Genomic DNA, 19,346 nt, shown 5'->3' with positions numbered 1-19,346 from the left:
CACAACTGGAAATCAGATATTGACTGCCCCCTAGAGGCCATGTTCCTACAGCAAATATCTGGTAGGCATGGTAACCGCTGATCATAAGGAGAAGGATGAGCGAAAGGATTTTCATGAAATGTGCTGTCCGCCATTTTGGTCAAGCTGTTTAAGCCATTTCTGAGAAATGGGGAGCAAGTGGTTAAAACAATGAAATGCCAAACATCTGAGTGTTTTGTGGATGTGTATTTGTGATTGTTAATTAAAACCCGATGACATGTACCACAGTATTACTTTATTTATTTTATCATCATGCACAGTTTCAGAACATGGAACCTATTCTTAACCTGACATTCATGAAGCTTAAGATCTACAGCTTTCTACAAAAAAAAAGTATAGTTGGATTACAACATGTTTCCTGTCAATAATCTCATTTGTTCAAGGAACCAAGTAAAATTGGCCAACTTGTGGACAAAACACTTTGGAGTCACCATCCAAGGTGTTTTGTCTTGAAGAATGGACTACAGACCTAAAACACAACACACAAATAACATGGGGCAAACACATGGAAGAAAATGTTACACAAAACAATGAAACAGAACAAATACACCGACTAGCATTATTCAATATTTTTAACCAACATTCCTGTCTCAGAGTAACTGCATTAGTGTTGGTTTGTGTGTGTGTGTGTGTGTGTGTGTTCTGCTATGTTATCCTCCTCACACAAATCAATGATCATTTACCAACCCAAGACAGTAATGTGGAAAAAAGCAAAAAAACAGCTAAATGAATACGCAAACTCAACATTACAATAGAGACGCAAATCTCTGCCAGCATCCACCATCATTGGTTACTTCAGGCACTAGAGTTGGTATGTTCCTAGTCAAGTTTCTATCCTGGCGAGGCTCAGAACTCAGAACAGAATGAACCACATAACACACTTGAAGACTTCAAATGATTTGGTCAACAATGGAGAGGTAGCTCCAACATTACAACCGCTTCAACTCGTACAGTGCGAGGTTTGAGGGTCGTCTCGCCCGAGTTTTCCTGCTTTATACTGCAAGTTTTAGTTTTAGTCATCCTCATCATCACTCAGCACCCGGTGCCGTCTGCGCTTGGCAGGGGCAGAATGTTCCTCGCCGTCTGAATCGCCAGCCCTGATCTCATCCCCCACCTCCATCTTGGAAGAGGAGTCCTCGTCTGGAAATAAAAAGAAAAATCAAGGTCAGAACCACAGGATGGACGACGGGAAATGTTAACCTGGCTGATCACAAGGTACCAATAATGATAAGGATTGTAATAATTAGCAATTCTGTGATGGTGCGGTACCTCTCTCATCATCATCACTGTCCAACATCCGACTTCTTTTACCACCAGATCTGCCCTCTCCTGCCCCCCTGCACGATAAAACAAAGAAAGGATCACTGTAAGTCACGGAGGTCAAGACTGACTGTAGCTCCACTGAAAATTCTTCCATGTAGACAAAAGCTCTTACTGCTGTTGGTCACTGGCAGACATAGGCTCAGCTGTGGGGGATTCTGAGGAGAAGAGAGAAAATAAATGTACAACAGATGAACTCACATTTTTCGAGGAAATTCCAATTAAGCAGTTTAAACAGGTGAAAGAATAAGAGTAAAAGAGAAGAGTGTGTGTATCCTGTCCCTGCTTACCTGTTGTGCCAGTGGACGGGTGTTTCCTATTGCGGGCGAGCAGCAGTGCTCTCAGGGCCTGAGCTCTCTGCTCGTGGGATGTGGCCTCGTCCTGAGGCTCCGGAGATTCAGGCCTCTCAGCCTGCTCCCCTGCCCCCGCTGGAGGCTCCTCTGAGGGGCACAACGATGAGGCTGCCCCCCTAAGCTGGTTTACGCTTATGGTGGCTGGGATTCTCCAGAAAGATTCCTGATAATCAAGAAAACAGGACCGTTTCACATTTGTTATACATTACATGACACAGACATAAAGAAAAATAACTTAGCCTACAATGAAATGAGGAACAAAATTGTTCAGAGTCTAACTGAACCCCTGCTAATGGGAATTCATGACAGATCTTCAGACCTACCTGCTCATCAGCGGGTGCACGGATGCCCACTTTTCTTAGAAGCTTCTGGAAACTTCGGTTGTCCATGGCGTCCTCGTTCTCCTCAGTCAGAGGCACCAGAGGTACAGCATGAGAAGTTCCTGAGGGTGACCAGGGGAAAGCAAAAGCAATGGAGAGATTAGAGAAATGGGTGTTAATGTCAAGTGCAATACTGGGAAATACTATTACTACATAATTGAGCACTTTGTATTTATTCAATGGGAAATATTGGCAATTTTGGTACTAAACAATAACTATGTTTTGTGTATTTTCAGTAGACTGGTTTCATTTGGTTTGCGTACCATCCTCCGCACGGTCATTTGCTGTTCTGTTCAGGCAGTTCTGAAGCCACAAAAGGGGTCCTGACAGGCCTGTGAAGACACATAAACGATTCAGAGGCGATTCATACACAGTCAGTGGTTATGAGTGGTCAAGATCGAGTGAAAGTGCAACACCCACCCCCCCACCCCATTAAGAGCTGGACAAGATTGTCCCCTTCAACTCACCCTCCTGCTGTAAGCTTCTGACCATGCTCTCCACGTGGACATTTCTCTCCCCTGAGCTCCCTTTACTTCTGCCTCTCTTCTTCTGGGCTGCCGACACCCTGCTCTCCACCTCTTCCTCCTCTTCGCTTGGCTCTTCCTCCTCATCCGAGTTATCTTCTTCCACCTCCTCCTCATCATCTTCGTCTTTCTCCAGGCCGTCCTCCCTTGGTTCTCCACTCAAGTCAGCAAAGAAGTCCTCCTCAGTCTGGCAGCAAGCGAGAGTGGAAATAGGACCATGAATTCATTGGCAGTTTATACTTCACTTCTTTACAGAGAAGACAGGGTGGTTTTATGCAGTATTAAAAAAGATTTAAAATTTAAATCCGTGGCCAAAGGAGACATACATACTCCAAAGATTTGAGTAATGCATGCCTGGCTCACACTAAATTCAAATGTAAGAGCAGAGGACAGGAGGAGAGCGGTACCATTCCAGCGCTCTTCCCAGGGGCCTGGCGTCGTCTCTTCTTGTAGAGCTCCTTGCGGTCGCCCACCAGGCCCAGGCTGAGCAGCTTGTCTACCACGCGAGCTCGGGAGCGCTTCGCCGTCAACCGCTTTAGAATGTTCCCCAGTATATCTGAGGGAAGAGAGGCAGTATGAGATTTGGGCCGTGACACCATGTCTACAATGAGCTAAGGGCTTACAACAAGGTTTGATACTACAGATAAACTTAGGCCTCAGGGGTAAAAGGACAATAGAAATTCTCAAGTCAGGACACGGACAACAAAGTATTGAACAGCAGTCATCACCGACTCAAAAAAGACCACGTGAGTCTCACCATCAGAGCTCTTGTGGTCTTCAAACAACCTTGACAGCTCTTCCTCCTGGTCCTCAGTCCACAGCACAATACGCGTGCCTTTCCTTCAGGACAAAGCAAGGGAGATGGGAAAGAAACAGATGACAAATAAGCTTGTGAAACGCAGTGAAGTTATTGGGGTGCGGGGGTGTGGGGGCTTTTTCCACCTGGTTTGTGTCACTGCAGCTCCAGACTTGTCACTTAGCAGTCTCTTTTTTATACAAGACATAAAATCCATTTACATACTTTTGTACTTTCAAAAGCACACAAGGCCTATGCCATAACTGTCCATATAAACAACAGCTGACACCTGTTGTACACAGCAATTCACTAGGCAGGCTTTACTCCAATGACCACAATCCCCAACAGGGTTTCTGAGACTAATGTTCATGCATTAGGCATAAAACAGACCAAACACAGAATTACATATAAGTGACAAACAAACACTCACTTTTCTTTTTTCAGGTCCTTCACACTGTCCACAAGACCCATGGCAACCATATGGGTTACGACCTGGCGACGGGTACGGTCTGTGTTGCTGAGTAACGGCAGGAGAGTCTCTACAATGTCAGGAACTAAAGATATGAAAGAACATGAAAAAGAGGAATAGAATTAAGTATCTTAGGGACACATTATCCATTTCATTACTCCTCCTTTGGCAAACTAAGTTGCATAAAACACTAACTGAACAATGAAGTTGACCGTGAAACTTTGTTGAGGCAAAATAATTGTTCACCCAATTGATCCCCCTACTTTAAAAATCAAGACTGTTTACCTACAATCCATGTTTGTAACTCTTACGGCAGAGAATGTAGGGAGTACCCTGATGTCACAAGACAGGAGGATACTCCGACAGGTCACAAGCAAGCTTACCTCCAGAGTCCTTGTGCTCTTCATACAGTCTGTGCAGCTCCTCTTCCTCCTCTGGAGTCCATTTGGTCTTTTTCTTTGCCCCCTCCCTGCAGATGTACACAAACATGTCACAAACAAATGGACAATACTCCCTCGGATGCAAACACTGTTAACAGCTCAGCATAGTTCAGTTAGTATACTAGGGGCTTCTTGAGAGAGGCCAAAGGAAAATAATTCTAATCTCATGCCAGAAGATCCAGTAGTTCTGTACCATCGCAAACCCAAAACAGACACACTAAATCAACAACACAACCACGTCACATGGTTATATACGGCAGACTATGAAGCCTGTTAGGTTTATTTCTTGCATTTGAATAAAGGTCAGGTGTGCCGTGCAAGCACTAGCCAGCTGTTTGTTTGTGTGATTACTACAAGATTTTGTCTGCACTAGAGTTGGCTGAACTAGACTGATCAAGAGAGTGCTTTCTTTTCACCGTCCGCAAATTGTTAACCAGGTAGCTCGCTAGACAGCAACTTGAATAAATCAAGCTTACAGATTTGCTTAAAGCAGACGTCAGACATTTCAAACACTAACTTTAAACATTTGGTGCAGCAAAACAGGAATCTGACCCATTCTTCACACTAATGTGTTAAAACGCATCTTTTACAATTTGTCTTGTCCTTGTTCTCAGTTTGTAATATTTCTAGGATTGGTTTTGTGAGCGTCCTGTAAAATACGATGATATCCCTCTCATTCCCCCCCACCAAACCTCACCCTGACAAGCAGCCATACACACGCGCACACACACACACACACACACACACACACACACACACACACACACACACACACACACACACACACACTGACCCATCGTTAGAGTATCCTTCAGTCATCTCCCGAACAGCACCCACACTCTTCCAGAACAGCAGCTCAACGTAGGCCTTGTTGTTCCGTGTTGCCAGTATAAAGAAGCGTTTCAGGACATACTTGGCGAAAGTGACCAGCTCCTATACGGGAAGAATAAGGATATTTTGACAAAGGTGAAATCGATTTAGGCAGACTGCTGAGGAAATTCAGACCTAGGGACTAATTCGGAGACTGACCAAACCTCGCCACCATCAGTGATGTTTAGTTCATGTAGTTGACTCTACAGTGGTAGGCATGGCCTGCCAGCAATTCAGCATGTCTTCAAACCGTGTGCAAAAACTCCGTTCCAATTCCACTCCCTTCCCTTATGTTGATTTAAACTTAACTTAGAGACACTCAGTTGTTAAGGAAAGTATGGGTTTTCCCATTGACTGCCTGTATTTTGGCACCATCTGTCTTTTTTTTTTGCATGTGCCAGAGGCTGAGAAAAAATAAGCATTTGAAACACCACAATCGGCATTACGTCTGCCGTCTAGACCGTTTCTCAAATAAACGATAACATCTCCTTCTTTTCCCACATCAGAGGAATAAAAAAGAAAAGTGTTTCATCTACTTTATAATCTACTCCTCTTAACAGGCAGGGCATATTTTCCTTATGGGCCAAACACATACACAGGGACACGTGTACAACCCATGAACCCATGTCTGCCATCGGAACTACGCCCACTGAACCCTCACTGTCAGGTTGCCGTAGCTACCTTATAGACAGTGGCTGCTGGGTCTCCGAGGATCTTGTTGAAGAGGCAGAAGACGGAGAGCTGGAAGAGCAGCGGCTCCATCTTGAGGTCGACGGCGATGCGGTGGAGCATGCGGGCGACGCAGTGGTTGGTGTGAGGCGTGTTCTGGGAGTACGAGCGCAGCAGCAGCATGTACGGGCGCACAATGGCAGGGCTGGCAAACCTGGCGGAGTGGCAAAATGGTAACACAGGCTTAGACTGTCTAGCTTCAAAACCCAAATGTAAATACAATTTGACTGTAGTTAAGACATTGATTTGGCAATTCAAGTATTACAAAGCATATGCCAGACCCAATACACCTTTTTTTTCCTGCAAAAAAGTAACAGCTGGGAGACACTGAAACCTGGTTTTCACATACCGTTTGATAAACTCCAGAAAATTGAACTCTGTTTCCGACACCCTCACTGACTCCAGCTCCTCCTCCTCTTCCTCCTTCTCGTCCTCCTCCTCCATGGCGTTCTCCGGTGCAGCTGGCCCTAGCAGCAGAGGAAACAGCAATAATCACTGCAAAATACTGCAAAATTTCTATCATAGTTTTGGAAAGGATTTGTATTTCCCCGTCTTTTCTTAGCGTTCCCCTTTTTTTATCTAAATGATTATAGATAAATGTATTTTGCAGGCATCTTATTAACCACTGATGTCTTACTGGGTAGGTTGACAAAGAGAATCTGCTTGAGCAAGTCCAGCTCTTCGTCAGGTTCCACATCAGTGGCACCAAACACGTCTCCCTCAGGCCATACCTCTCTGTGAGTGGAGGAGAGACAGACAGAGAGACAGAGAGACAGAGAGACAGAGAGACAGAGACAGAGAGACGGACGGACGGAGAATATGAGGGGAAGACAAAACAAGACGTTTTTGGGAAAACTGTTCACAAACAGAAAACCACACAAGCACAAAGAGGCAGCCCTTGAACATGTGACTTGAGTCCATTCTGAATTTGACCATTGCTACCAAACTACAACAAGTAAAAACAAACAAACAAACAAACCAACCTTCAGATTAGTTTGACATTTGTCTAAAATAAATATCCAAAACAGTGGATAGAATTCTCAATCACTGAATGGTTGACAGACGCAGTGATCTGTGATTTCTGACCTGGCAGCACGGAGCAGGCTGAGGGCCTCAGGGCCTTGGCGGCCAATCAGGGCATCCTGGATGCGCACCATGGCCTCTGTGCGCTGCTCTTCCAATGGGGTTTCTGATGCCGCATCAAAGGGCACAGCGCCCTCTGCCAGGGAGGAGGGTAACTGCAAACAGAGGGAACTGGAGCTCAAGACTAATGGGCTACAAGAATAGGATACAGGTGCAGTTGATGGGATATAATTTATACCATATATTGAAGATTCAGTCTTAGGTTTTAGGCAGTCAAGATCCAGGTTTTAATCTTATACAGTGGTGGCCAACCAAGGGAGACAAAGCCTGAACGTCCACTCATAGTTTCACCTCAGGCTCATCTGATCTATTCCTTGTAGGATTTGCTCTTAAAAGCTGAGTTTAGGGGTGTTACCGTCTATTCAAATGGGCCATGGGTGCCGGGCTCTTTGTCTCGACCTGGGGGGGGGGAGGTGAGTCTAATATCACACCTCACTCCCCAGGTCAGCCCAAGAGTATATTCACCCAGGAACTGTTTGCATGCTAATTAAATCCAAATAAAAGTAACAATTAGAACTAGGTATAATATCATTGAATTATTGACTATGGCATATTCTTATGACCTATGCCGGTCCCTTCATTGTCAAGCAGGTTATGTTTAATTTACTATTCAAACAATGTTTCTGAAAAAGAGTACTGTGCATAAGGTGTTTAATCTCAACCACTGAACTATTTTGAAGTTTGCCAGAAAATATTGATATTGTCAGCGTGTATTTCAAGGTGCTGCTTGGTTGCATATCGTCATAAGTCAAGATCAGACATTGAAATCTAACTGTAATAACATTTGTGTGTGTGTGTGTGTGTGTGTGTGTGTGTGTGTGTGTATATTTGTGGTGTAGATGTTTACCTGGAAGCTTGCTGCTCTGAGGTCCTGTGAGACGATCTGCCAGGCTTCCTCCAGAGCCTCTGGTGTGTTCTCCTGAGCCGCCTGCTTCTTCTGACTCTTCTTCCTGCGCTTCACCCTCTTTTTCTGTTTAAAAGACCAAAGCCAAAAAACACGTATAATGCAATTATGAAGTCACTTCCATTAAGAAAAAATGGAACATGGATGTGTCTGAGGTTCAGCTTTCTTAACCAAGTTCTTCCAGTCGAAAAAAAGTTTGAATGGATACCAATATCTATTGTAACTTATCGTTGCACTTTTGAACAGTCAATATTAAGTAGCAGTCCTCCATGGTCACACGTTTCTAGAACAAACGCCACCCTCACCTGCACCATGAGGTTGTTGCGGCCGGTGCAGAATCGCTCCAGCATGCGCAGGAACAGGTGTGTGGACTCCACCAGGTCTCGCAGGAAGGAGCGTGGCTGTGACCGCTCATCAAACTTGCGCAACAATGTGAGGAAGATCTCCCGGTACTCCATCATGTAGAAGATATTACCTGGGGAGGCGAACATAGGGACGGTCAAACACAATTAAAAGAAAGCCTGGCGAGATCAATCAATCAATCAACCTAAAACTGGATACATGTCCTAAAAGCAGTCATCTCTCACACAATGTTTGGACAAGATGTCACAGTACATCAGTGCTGTTTATTCTCTGATGATGGTTAGGAGAAAAGGCAAGGCGCTGATGAGAAGTGTGACCATCATACTTTTGATGACGTTGGCGCTCTGGCGGACGTTTTCATCCTTAGATCTGTCCATCTCACTAAGAGTCAACAGCAGCTCCTGGTATGCCTTCAGGGCCAGGTGCATCCTGGGAAAAGGAAAACAAGAACACAAGTCCTCTTTTTAAATTAAATGAAAGCACATTCACACACACAATCAAAAGAACAGGTGCAGAGAAAGTAAAGCCTACTCTTTTATGAAAGTCACAGTTCATTCTCTAAATCCAGCTTCAAGCCAACTCACAAATAAAACTGTTACTTAGCCTCCCTTGAACACATCACGGAAAACACTAACCGTCAATATCCACTCATTAATGTAATGCCATTAACTTGCAGGTAACTGAGACATTGGTTTCTGACCTGCGTGACCAGGAGGTGGCCTCTTTGCGGTCCATGAGCATCATCTCATAGTAGTTGGTGATGTTCTTCTCAATGAAATGGAAAGCGCGGATAGAAAGGGTCTCAGAGACAAGGTCCGGCTGGAAGCCATTTAAGCGGTTGAAGGCCATGAAGAAGTTGAGGGCCCACAGATAGTAAGTCTCATCATGCTGCTGGGCTTGCTCCCGTAGCAGATTCTCCTGGGGGGGGGGGTTATAGATATAGATGAGCGCTGAGGTCCAAAGGGTCTGATCAAGTCAAATAGGGGAATAATAATCAATAGAGGCTATTAATCCTGCTATGAGGGGAAGGGTAAAAGCAAGCTTGAGCAGAGGAGGAGGTAAGCAGGAAACTCTTACAGCATACCAAAGGTGACCAGACCCGTCCCATCATCAGTGCTACTCTGGCTCACCTTGACCAGGTACATGAGGTGGTTGTAGCAGTTCTCCAGGAAGTCGAGGCAGAACTCACGCAGGAAGAGGCGCACGTTGAGGGCGGAGCGGCGTTTAGTCTCCGTGTCCTTTGCCATCTGCTTCCTCTTGGGCACACGGCGCACAGCCTTACCCACATCATGAGAGTAGTTCTTAAACTGACCCCAAAAAAAAAAATGTAAAGAGGAGGTGAGATATCCCTGAACGTTAACTATGCAGGACATAACAAGAAATAACGGCACTCTTTGCTTTGGTATGAAATGAGCGTGAAGTGTGACCATTCACTATCTGTTTTATTTCAGTTGCAAAATGTCTTGATTGTAGTACTATTCTTGATTAATGTGTTTCATTTGAACCAGGCTGGGCATCCTCAGCTTTCTATGCCGACTCAAGATACAACCCGGTGGAGAAAAACTGTATTTACAAGTGGGCAACCTTCGTTAGTAAACAGATTCGTCCAAGCTTTTTAAACTTGGCATGTCATTTAAGACAGGAAAGTCGTTAACAGTGTTACTCCATTCAGTAGCAGAGGTCACAAAGGACCACTAACTTGTATTGATAGCATTAAGCACCTCCGCTTATCAACAGTTGCCAAGAACCACCAACACCTATGAGTGCCATTTTACTGGAAAGAAATTGAACCCTACTCCTAATTGCATTTGGAAAGGATTATTCAGTGAAAATATAGTCCATTCATACCTCTCTGGGAAACCGATTAAAGATAAAGGAACGGATTACCGGTAGCCTAAATAGTCAGCTTATTACAGCGGTGATAAAGATAGGCTTGGATGTGGATGAAGGCATCAGGACTGGGTCGGTTTGAGAGAGAATCATAATGGTTGTGGTGAGTAAACTCTTTTTCATCTCATGCGTCTTAATGTTGAAGCAAGTTGTGCATCTAAGGGAACACTGTCTTACTGTTAGAGCGAGTTGTGCATCTAAGGGAACACTGTCTTACTGTTAGAGTGAGTTGCACATCTAATCACAACACTAATGCAGTCCACATAGAGTGGGGCTTCTTGATGCAGACTCACATTGTGCAAACCCTGGTGAAAGATTACGTCCTTCTCCCCGATGGACCTCAGTCCCTCCACCACATAAGAGCCTCGGAAACGGGAGTGTCTGGAGACAAAGACAGCAGGAGAATACATTGTCCTCTCAGTTTTTTAGAATGGCTGTATGGTTGTGTAAAAAGGAGAAAGGTCTCATGTAAACAGTCAAAGTAAAAAAAAATTGAACAAAGTAAATGTCAGCAATGACCATTTAGTCCACGTCATAATGCACAAGTAACCTCCCCTGAAGCTCTATGCAAACACAATGTTAATAGCAGACACATCCACACACACACACACACACACACACACACACACACACACACACACACACACACACACACACACACACACCTGGAGCCTCTCTGCATGGTGCGTGTGTGTTTCTCTGCCTGTTCTTTGGCTCGGAGAGCCTCCAGCTCCTGGGCGTCCTTCTGCTTCTCCTGTGATGACCGCGTCTGACCAGCTTTCGCCAGCACCTCTGGGGCCTTCCGGGGGAGAGAGGACAAGACTCTGAGCACTTCCACCGCTACAGCAGGCCTGCCAGTACCAACTAACTACCAGTCTACTAACTGCTGCTTGCTTGTGATATACCTCACTTCCATAATATTTGTCATATCTGCAGAAAAGCTAACAGTACAGTTACATAGTCTCCCAACTCCGAGATCACTGGTTAAAATCTCAGGGTGTCAAAACACCCTGGTCAGTTGTGGTCTCTGTCGGTCAACGATGGGTGGAAGAATCTACGATCCGCTTACCGGAAGTAATTCTAATTGATAATTGGTTAAGATCAGTCACCGTGTTTTCCAGTCAGGTCAGGTGACTGATCTTAACCAATCATCGATTAGAATTCCTTCCAGTAAGCAGACCGTAGATTCTTCCACCCATCGTTGACCGACAGTCTTCTTTTTTTCCCCGAATTTGGTACTTGAACAATGATCAACGCTTTATCTCTTCAAATGTGGCGCACTATGAGGAAAGGTGTCGTTTCATTATGTACCAATAGACGCCATGAGTATCTCAGTGCTTCGTCACGACGTCCCATTCGTCACGTGACACTGTAAATGCTCCAAATGACATCATCTTTGCCCCACACTAGCTACTCGAGTCAGGAGCGTCGGACTCGGCCCGCGAGGGGTGAGGTTCTCACCTGGTCGCGGAACATGAGAGAGATGACCTCCAGAACGTGCATGCTCCACTGCTGCTCGCTCTGGGCACTGGCCAGGAACTTGAGCAGGTCGTCAAAGCCGCTCAGATGGATGGCCCACAGCAGCTTGTCGTGGACGCTCGCGTCGTCGTCCACATTCTGGCAGGGACCACAAGAAGCTTTTCAGTTTATGATTTTGGTAACTTGCAATAAATCCCAACACACTGCACACACCCCAGTTAAATGAATTATAACATAAAGCTGGATGGTATGTCAATTTACATTTACTTATTTAGTTGACGTTTTTATCCAAATCGACTTGAAGTACAGTACAGATACACTGTTTTTATCAGCATGTGTACATGTGTGTTTCCTGGGGACTGAACCCATGATGTTGGTGCTGTTAACACCTTGCCCTACCAGTTTAGCCACAGGAATCTAAATATCCAGGGATCCTTACGGCCACCCACCCCCCTTCATCAGTTATGACTAAACAAAGGATTTTAATTAGACCACTGCAGAGCCTGAGAAAGGCCCAGAGTTCTCAGAGCACCTAATTCTAGAATAGTCTCCTAGCATGAATATTCCACAAATGCAATGCTTACTGCTTCAACATGACAACAATGGCAGTGTTGTCTGAATACTAGCTAATAGGGACATGTATATCTCTGACCTTTTCCTCATAGGGGTCAGTAGGGATGTGCAGGACATTCCTGACCAGCAGTATTATCCGCTCTACCAGCAGGTTGTCCTCCTCCTGACGCTGTTCCCAGTCCTGAGAAAGAGAGTGAAAAATAGCACAAGAAGAACACAGAGAAGAGGCCAAAAATTAATGACACACGTAGAAAATAAATGGAATGAATTTAATAGAATTGAATGTTTATGTTTATAGTCCCACCTTTTAAGACTCAATATCCCATGTAACCCATTGCAGGGGAATTTTGTGTACAACTATGAAACAGGTGATTCCTTAATGAGTTATTTTTTTGCTTTTACTCACCAACTGAAGTAGGTTGTAGAGCGTCTCACTCAGGACACCGAAAACCTTCTCACTGGCAAAAGCCTATCAGGGGTAAAAAGAAGAAAAACAGTGTAAAAATAGGCAGAGACATTCCAAATTCAACAGCTGGTTGACGAGCCATTTTCTTTTCAAAACAAGAAGTGTGTTCCAACAAAAATGCATGCCTTACGGATAAGTCATGTGTAACTCCAAATCTCAAATATGTCCAAACCAGCAAATTAGAAGATTTGTGGATTAAATATTAGCATACCTTGTTGAAATCGACAGCATGGTACTCAAGTATAAAAGACTAAACCAATAGCCTGGCAACAGTTGGCATCTAAAATGCTTGGATGTTTGAAAAGAGTTCTGAATGGTGCAAGGTGTTGGCATAGTAACGGACCTCTTTATAAGCCTGTAGGTATGACACCACCTGGAGGAAATGATGTCTGAATGTGGGATCATCTGGGACTTTGCCAAAGCAGAGCAGTGCAGGCTGGGTAAGGTTCACCATAAGCCTGTAGAGGACACAAGTGAAGGTAGGTGTTGAAACACAACCACACACATAGGGTTGCAAAACCAACACAAATTGGAGTGTAACAGTCTACAACAGCCTCTGTTGAAAAATGTGTGTGAAAATATAAGAAACAAAAGGACATATACATATGTCATACATAACATATACTTCGGAAGGTCGCATCTCTAAGCAGACCAATGCGCCGTATCAACACTTGTTCACCACGTACAAAAGGCTAATGGAAAAGCCCACTTAATTTGTTTCATCACAGTCACCACCCTGAAATCATACTGGATTTTTATGGGTAGAAAAACATGGAGACTTGACACAAGCATGAAAAGCAAGTTAACATGGCCAAGCATCAAGTGCTCAGTGAAAGTGACAAAAACTAAAAACAGACCCTTGGTAATGATGGACCAACGTGATTGGTACATTTCAATAAAGAGGTGGCTTACAGTACAGGGGCGACATGAGTTCCAGACAAATCTATGCATGTGTGTATCTGATATGCATGTGCGTTACCTGATGCAAGCGTCAAACAGCGGCTTGTCCTGACCGTGCTGTGCGATGATTGGCAGAAGGTCATTCTGCAGGATCTGAGCTGCGCCAAGCTGCTGGCGGATGTCCCGCGTGTCATCCTCATGCCGCAGGTAGCGAATCAGATCCTTCACACTCTCTGCGCCCACACAGAAAGACACAGACATTAGAGACATATGCCTGTGTGGTTTTTGTGGTCTGCTGACACTTGTCTTGGTGTATAGACTTCATTCAAGGCACGACCCAGAAGGTTTGTCTGAGCCAACAGCTCAGAGTCTACAAAACACCCTGCACATTTGTGACATTTGGAGGAAGCTGTGAAAGAATTAGAAATGATTCCTGTGACGAGGTGATTGTCACTACAGATGAGTATGTGCTCTGACGGCCATGCCATCGAGCCTGGCTTTTTGGCGTTGCGGTCAGAGTGCATGTTTGGCACCCTGTAGACCCGGGTTCGAGTCCGGGTGGGGTGACCACGCTCTCCCTTCGCTACAAATGGTGTCAGAAGTGGTGTGGCTCGCTGTGAGGTCATCGGACGAGTGCCCGTAAAACTGTGTGAGGGACCCCTAGGTAGGTTTACCCCTGTGTGAGGGACCCCATAGATGGGTGAAGCACTTCTGTGTGGAGCGCTCTGGATAGGAGAAGTACAGTTGGTGGATGCGCAAGGAATGCTTGTGTGCGTAAAGCGCAAGGGTGCACTTCCCGAAGGTGAGGGCAGTGTGACCATGTGATCGTCACTACAGATGAGTATGTGCTCTGACTGCCATGCCTGGCTCTTTGGCGTTGCGGTCAGAGTGCATGTTTGGCACCCTGTAGACCCGGGTTCAAGTCCGGGTGGGGTGACCATGCTCTCCCTTCGCTACAATTACACTATCCATTATTAGGGGCAATTCTGTTAAGATGTTTATTTAAAAAAAAAAAAAAAAAAAAAAAAAAAACCTGGGCTCTACAGTACACAGCTAAATGCAACCTTCAAGGGGAAACTTCGGGAAATTTTTCACCACATTTTTGGACCCTATTTTTAGATATTTCTGGGTCCAAACTTTGACCAAGGAAGATGAAGGATTGTAATCGGCCCAGTATTAAGTTATAATGCTATAACTGCCAACCGAGAAATGGGAATACAATATAATCCCGTGGGGCAAGCATCTGTGTCAAGGTAAACCGCTTGTTTTCACCACTGGCTTATAATGTTATTATAAGAGTCTGATAACATGAAAAGTATCCCTGCAAAGATATACCTACATCTGTTGACCTCAGTAAATGTATATAAAAAATGACTGTTTCTACAGTTTCTGTATTTTAAGTTTCAGTTTCTGTAGAACATGACTATAGAAGCCTGTTCCATTACCCTCTATACCAGCAGCAGCAGACTCACCTAAACAGTCGGGTTCCCGGTGGTAGGTGTCTCCCTCCAGGTAGCCCAAGGCACTGCACGTAGCCAACAGCTCACAGTTCATCATGTACAAGTCCATATAGCACCAGCCTTACTGAGGGATGCCCTGGGTCCCAATCTTATGAGGAAGCATGGCAGGACCACAGCAGGGAGGGAGAGAGATAGACAAGCACATGGAAAGAAGTGAAGGAGACAGTGGCAAACAGAGAAAGGACATGAATAACAGTAGATGAGGAGTGGTTTGAGGGTATCAGCATTAGAGGATAGCCAGTGGGAGGAGGAGGAGGGTTAAAGATTAAAAAATATCAAAAAAGGGTGAGAACATGCAAAACATGGGAGACAACATGAGAATGAGGGAAATAAAGTGCCACCGAAATATGAAAATAGGAAGGGAAAGAAGGGAAAGGAAGTGAAAGAATAAAGAAGGTTGAGTTCAAATTCCAAACATAAATATTACATTTTACCAAAAATCTTTTTCCTTAAAAAAAATGCAACACAACTGCTCACCTGATTCTCAACAGCTGAGCTGTTTCAAACCTGAGGGAAAAAATACACAAACAGATAAACAAAATAAATATAACAAATAATAAAAAAAAACACGCCAGTTATAAGAGTTATGACATAATACCACAACTGAGCAACACAGCGTCCAGCAGTCTCTTTACCCCTCGCTCACTCAGTCCTAATTCTGCTTACCCATCCCCTGCACATGCTCATTCACGACCAGTCTGCAAGGGCAGGACAGCATGCACAACCACCAACAACAGTTTCAACAAGCCTGGAACACCTGCTCACAAGTGTGCAACCCATGCTCAACCACAAGTAGGGGTTGGGCAGAACACTTCAGGGTCACGGAGTTCATTGTGTGGGGTAGAAGGGTTTATCCAGGGTGTTCTCTGGAGAGTAAACAACCCTTGTCAAGTGTCAAGTCCAGACAGCAGGTTATCCTCGGTGTGAAACTACACACCTCCAATTAAAGGTAGTGTCTGTGATTTTAATATTTTGCATAGACTGCCCACCTACACTGTTCAAATAATGTTACTGTTACTTACCCTAACCCAGGTTTGTACTCCCGGGGGGGATCATCCCCCCCAACCCCCACCCTGAATAGCCAGTGGCATGCCATAATATAATTAATTTCATGTTTAAATAATTGGCAGTGCATCGTTTATCTATTTATTTTGTGTGTATGACACATTTTCTGATATTTCTGTTCTGTCTAATATAGTAGGACCTTTACCTGCAAATGCTGATGGCTGTGATAACATTGTTCCTCATCACCATAACCTATAATTACATTACACACACATAAGGCAACTTAGCTCTGTCCACTCACATTGTGTATTTTCTTCCCCTCCAACTCCACTGTGGGAGGAGTCTTTCCACCTGATCTACCGGCAGAAAACAGCCTACAGCTGCTCATTCCCACCAAACTATTATGCCCAAATTATATTCTGCTTGTAATACATAGTTCAGAAGAGGGGGATGATATAGGCTACACACACCCGGCGCTTATGCAACAGTAATACTTACCCATAATGCATTATTATAACCTAGTTTTCTAGGGTGGAAAGAGGAAGCACAGGAGGCTGGACTAGGGATGTACTTAACCCTTTCAGCACCACAACAAAAACAGTAAGTGATCAATGCAACCGCCAAGCTCTCTATGGATTTACATTGGGAATGCACAACCGCTCCTATGACAAAACCTGGCTTTGGAAAAAAGTGTCTGCAGAATACATAAAACCTAAAAGAACAGGTTTAAGATTATACTTGGATTAATGAATTCATAGGTTCAACAACATTTGGTTTATTTCTTTTCTAATGTACTCGGGTTATGCCTTGCAGTTGGCTTTCTATGCGTCATAAAGGAGTCTAAAACATACATGAAACAACCCCAAAGTAACTGTGGAGATATTTCATGGTATGATCTTTCCTCTCTACCACCAGCTTCTTTCCAAAACAGCTTATTTATGTAGCCTGCCTATGCACTTGCCCTAACATTCGATCAGTCTACCGTTCACAAACAGATCGAACCAGCTGACAGGAATGACGTCTTAGAACGTAGGCAAGCCGAAATGTGCTACAAGGTAACGGGAACAGTGGGCCGTCCTAAAATCATTTGCCTTTAAAGATATAGTCATGATTCGGAAAAGGTTGATGATACTTAAGGTCAGCAGCCAATCAAATGTATAACCCTCGGAAGCGTGGTCCTGAACACCATAGACAAATATAGAGCTGAGCACCACATTCAATTGACTGGAATTGTTTGTCTCGCTCCGAGCCACTCTGTTTGTTTCCCATTTACATGCCTGGGCTGTGTACGAACCCCGGATTTTTTTTGAGCACTGAAACGGACAGCTAGAGGGCAAATTCCCTGCCTTTGACAAATGTGTACGAGATTAGAATCGCCGACTGTACCAGTATTAATATGAACTGTAATGTTATGCAGAAACATTGCCCACATACCATGACTTGTGTGAGTCTCACAAGATACAACGTAGTAAGTTCCAAGTTCGCGTTGTGTTTACGACCAAAATGTGTACTGTTAATGTTCCTTAACTACCTAGCTAGCACAACCCAATCATAATCACTACCTAGATAACGTACAATCACACACTGCTGGAATTTAACAAAGATTAGAACAATGTAGTAAAATATTGTGCCATGAGCCAACATGGCGTTAGCTTGGGAGCGCTTGTTTAACAGCTCTGTGGTAAAAAGTCAGCTTTTGTGGTAGCAAGATGGACTGTCAGAGGTAAGGTGAGGTACATGCAATCATAATCTAACATCCAATTATTGTTTGGTTAGTAAGTTAATATTCATAATGTTGGCGGATGTAACTTTATGTTCATTACAACAAGCTAACGTAAGACAGACTACGTTGGACAATGCAGTTTAGCGAGCCTAGCCCACTTACCAGACGGAGACGTAAGCCTTAATGGCTTTCTTTTTTCTATGGTCTTCAAATGACGATGGTATCAAGTCGACACAACCAACTCTTTGGCCCGATTTAATAATTATCTAACGTAAAACCGTAAACAGCTTTCTTGAAAGACTTCAGGAAGTTGAGGAAGCCTCTAACAATCTCGCGCCAGAATTTCATGTGCACATGCTGACGTCTCTTAAAGGGGTCACTGCACTCACTAGTCTTGATATGAAAACAGACACCATCAGAGACTGTCTACATCCCGTCAATATCCAAATGTATCAGTTGTGCTTCGGTAAAAAAAAAAGAAGGTCATTTCAAGACGGGACACTTGTTCGACTAATCCTGGGTTGAGATATGCAAGTGATAAACTGTTAGTTATTGGAGAAGACATCTCACTGTCGTCACTTAACGTTAGGTGGTGATAATTCCAGTCATCTTTTAGGCTACAGTTCAAAATGAAAAAAAAAACAAAGACAACCTTCGAAAACCCTGAGCGAAATCGAATTAACCGTCGCAACTTTTCATAACAGTAGCTCAATAATCAATAGTACACCCACACTCTGCAGTTCGTATGATCATGATAGAAGCCTTGCCACTACACAAACGAATTGCACGTCAAACATAGCCTACCAACCAGTCTTACTAAGCATCTGGGCTAACTCTGTGTTTGCTTCTCTTTCTGTGAACTTACTATCCCTTTTCGCTACAGTCGGACTGAATGTTCATCAGACATAGCTTAGTGGAAAAAACACCCACATAAACGGCTCCAGGCATTGGCAGATTTCTAAATCGTACCTGCATGAACTGGCAATGCTCCCGTGTTTGATGAACGGCGGTGAACAAGGGCAGAATAAACTCCTGTTCACATGTAGACAATATCAGACCATTAATACTGAAGTCGTCACTCACGGTACTCCATCGTCTGGAGCATGTACACAACACTGTCCCATAACATACCAAATGCTTAAGAGGTGGGATTCAATTCAATAAATATTTAAATATGCCAAAAAATTCAACATGAGTGATTGCTATACACGTCATATAAAATAATAAACATCTTGTTTGTTTGCAAGTTGTTGATTTTTTTGTAAAGTCTAGGATAGAAGAATTACATATATTTTTTGAATTGCCCAGTAACCCTCTGGGAGCAAATATGGTTTGATCCACGAGTCACACTCAAGACTGCGTGACATCCACTAGCTCGGGTACATCACAAACGTGTGGGCGATGTTGTGAAAGGTAATGCATTGGAATGAAAGAACACTGATTATGTTACAATTTCTATC

General features: G+C 44.0%; 1 protein-coding gene across 2 annotated transcripts; it reads right to left on the bottom strand.

Annotated features, from left to right (window-relative positions):
- Positions 1-262: 262 nt before the first annotated feature.
- On the bottom strand, positions 263-19,001 carry timeless (timeless circadian clock). Of its 2 annotated transcripts, none has more exons than XM_031567437.2 (31): positions 18,856-19,001; positions 15,636-15,665; positions 15,111-15,246; positions 13,718-13,871; positions 13,082-13,196; positions 12,679-12,741; positions 12,352-12,453; positions 11,682-11,837; positions 10,886-11,019; positions 10,514-10,601; positions 9,461-9,637; positions 9,031-9,248; positions 8,656-8,759; positions 8,273-8,442; positions 7,911-8,033; positions 7,007-7,158; positions 6,558-6,655; positions 6,270-6,387; positions 5,873-6,074; positions 5,115-5,254; positions 4,265-4,350; positions 3,843-3,966; positions 3,374-3,456; positions 3,024-3,172; positions 2,560-2,803; positions 2,356-2,424; positions 2,036-2,154; positions 1,650-1,875; positions 1,475-1,517; positions 1,309-1,376; positions 263-1,179 (listed from the first exon to the last, which is right to left on the bottom strand). In XM_031567437.2, exons 3-31 carry the CDS (start codon positions 15,205-15,207, stop codon positions 1,052-1,054), a joined length of 3,750 nt encoding a protein of 1,249 aa, XP_031423297.1. In that variant the 5' UTR covers positions 15,208-15,246; positions 15,636-15,665; positions 18,856-19,001; the 3' UTR covers positions 263-1,051. The 2 variants fall into 2 exon arrangements, with proteins under 2 accessions (XP_031423297.1, XP_012696574.1); XM_012841120.3 differs by lacking the exon at positions 18,856-19,001 and adding an exon at positions 18,049-18,846.
- Positions 19,002-19,346: the final 345 nt, after the last annotated feature.

The sequence above is a fragment of the Clupea harengus genome, chromosome 5, assembly GCF_900700415.2.
Source record: "Clupea harengus chromosome 5, Ch_v2.0.2, whole genome shotgun sequence".
NCBI classification, from domain to species: domain Eukaryota; kingdom Metazoa; phylum Chordata; class Actinopteri; order Clupeiformes; family Clupeidae; genus Clupea; species Clupea harengus.
The sequence above is the reverse complement of the archived record's forward strand: the minus strand, read 5'-3'. Positions and strand labels throughout refer to the sequence as shown.

Excerpts from the sequence above, each read along its gene's own strand:
- timeless (XM_031567437.2), bottom strand. The coding sequence starts at position 15,207 with ATGGACTTGTACATGATGAACTGTGAGCTGTTGGCTACGTGCAGTGCC. Across the intron at positions 13,197-13,717 it reads CTGTTTGACGCTTGCATCAG|GCTTATGGTGAACCTTACCC; the intron begins GTAACGCACATG and ends TGTCCTCTACAG. Across the intron at positions 11,020-11,681 it reads CTCTCATGTTCCGCGACCAG|GCCCCAGAGGTGCTGGCGAA; the intron begins GTGAGAACCTCA and ends CTCCCCCGGAAG.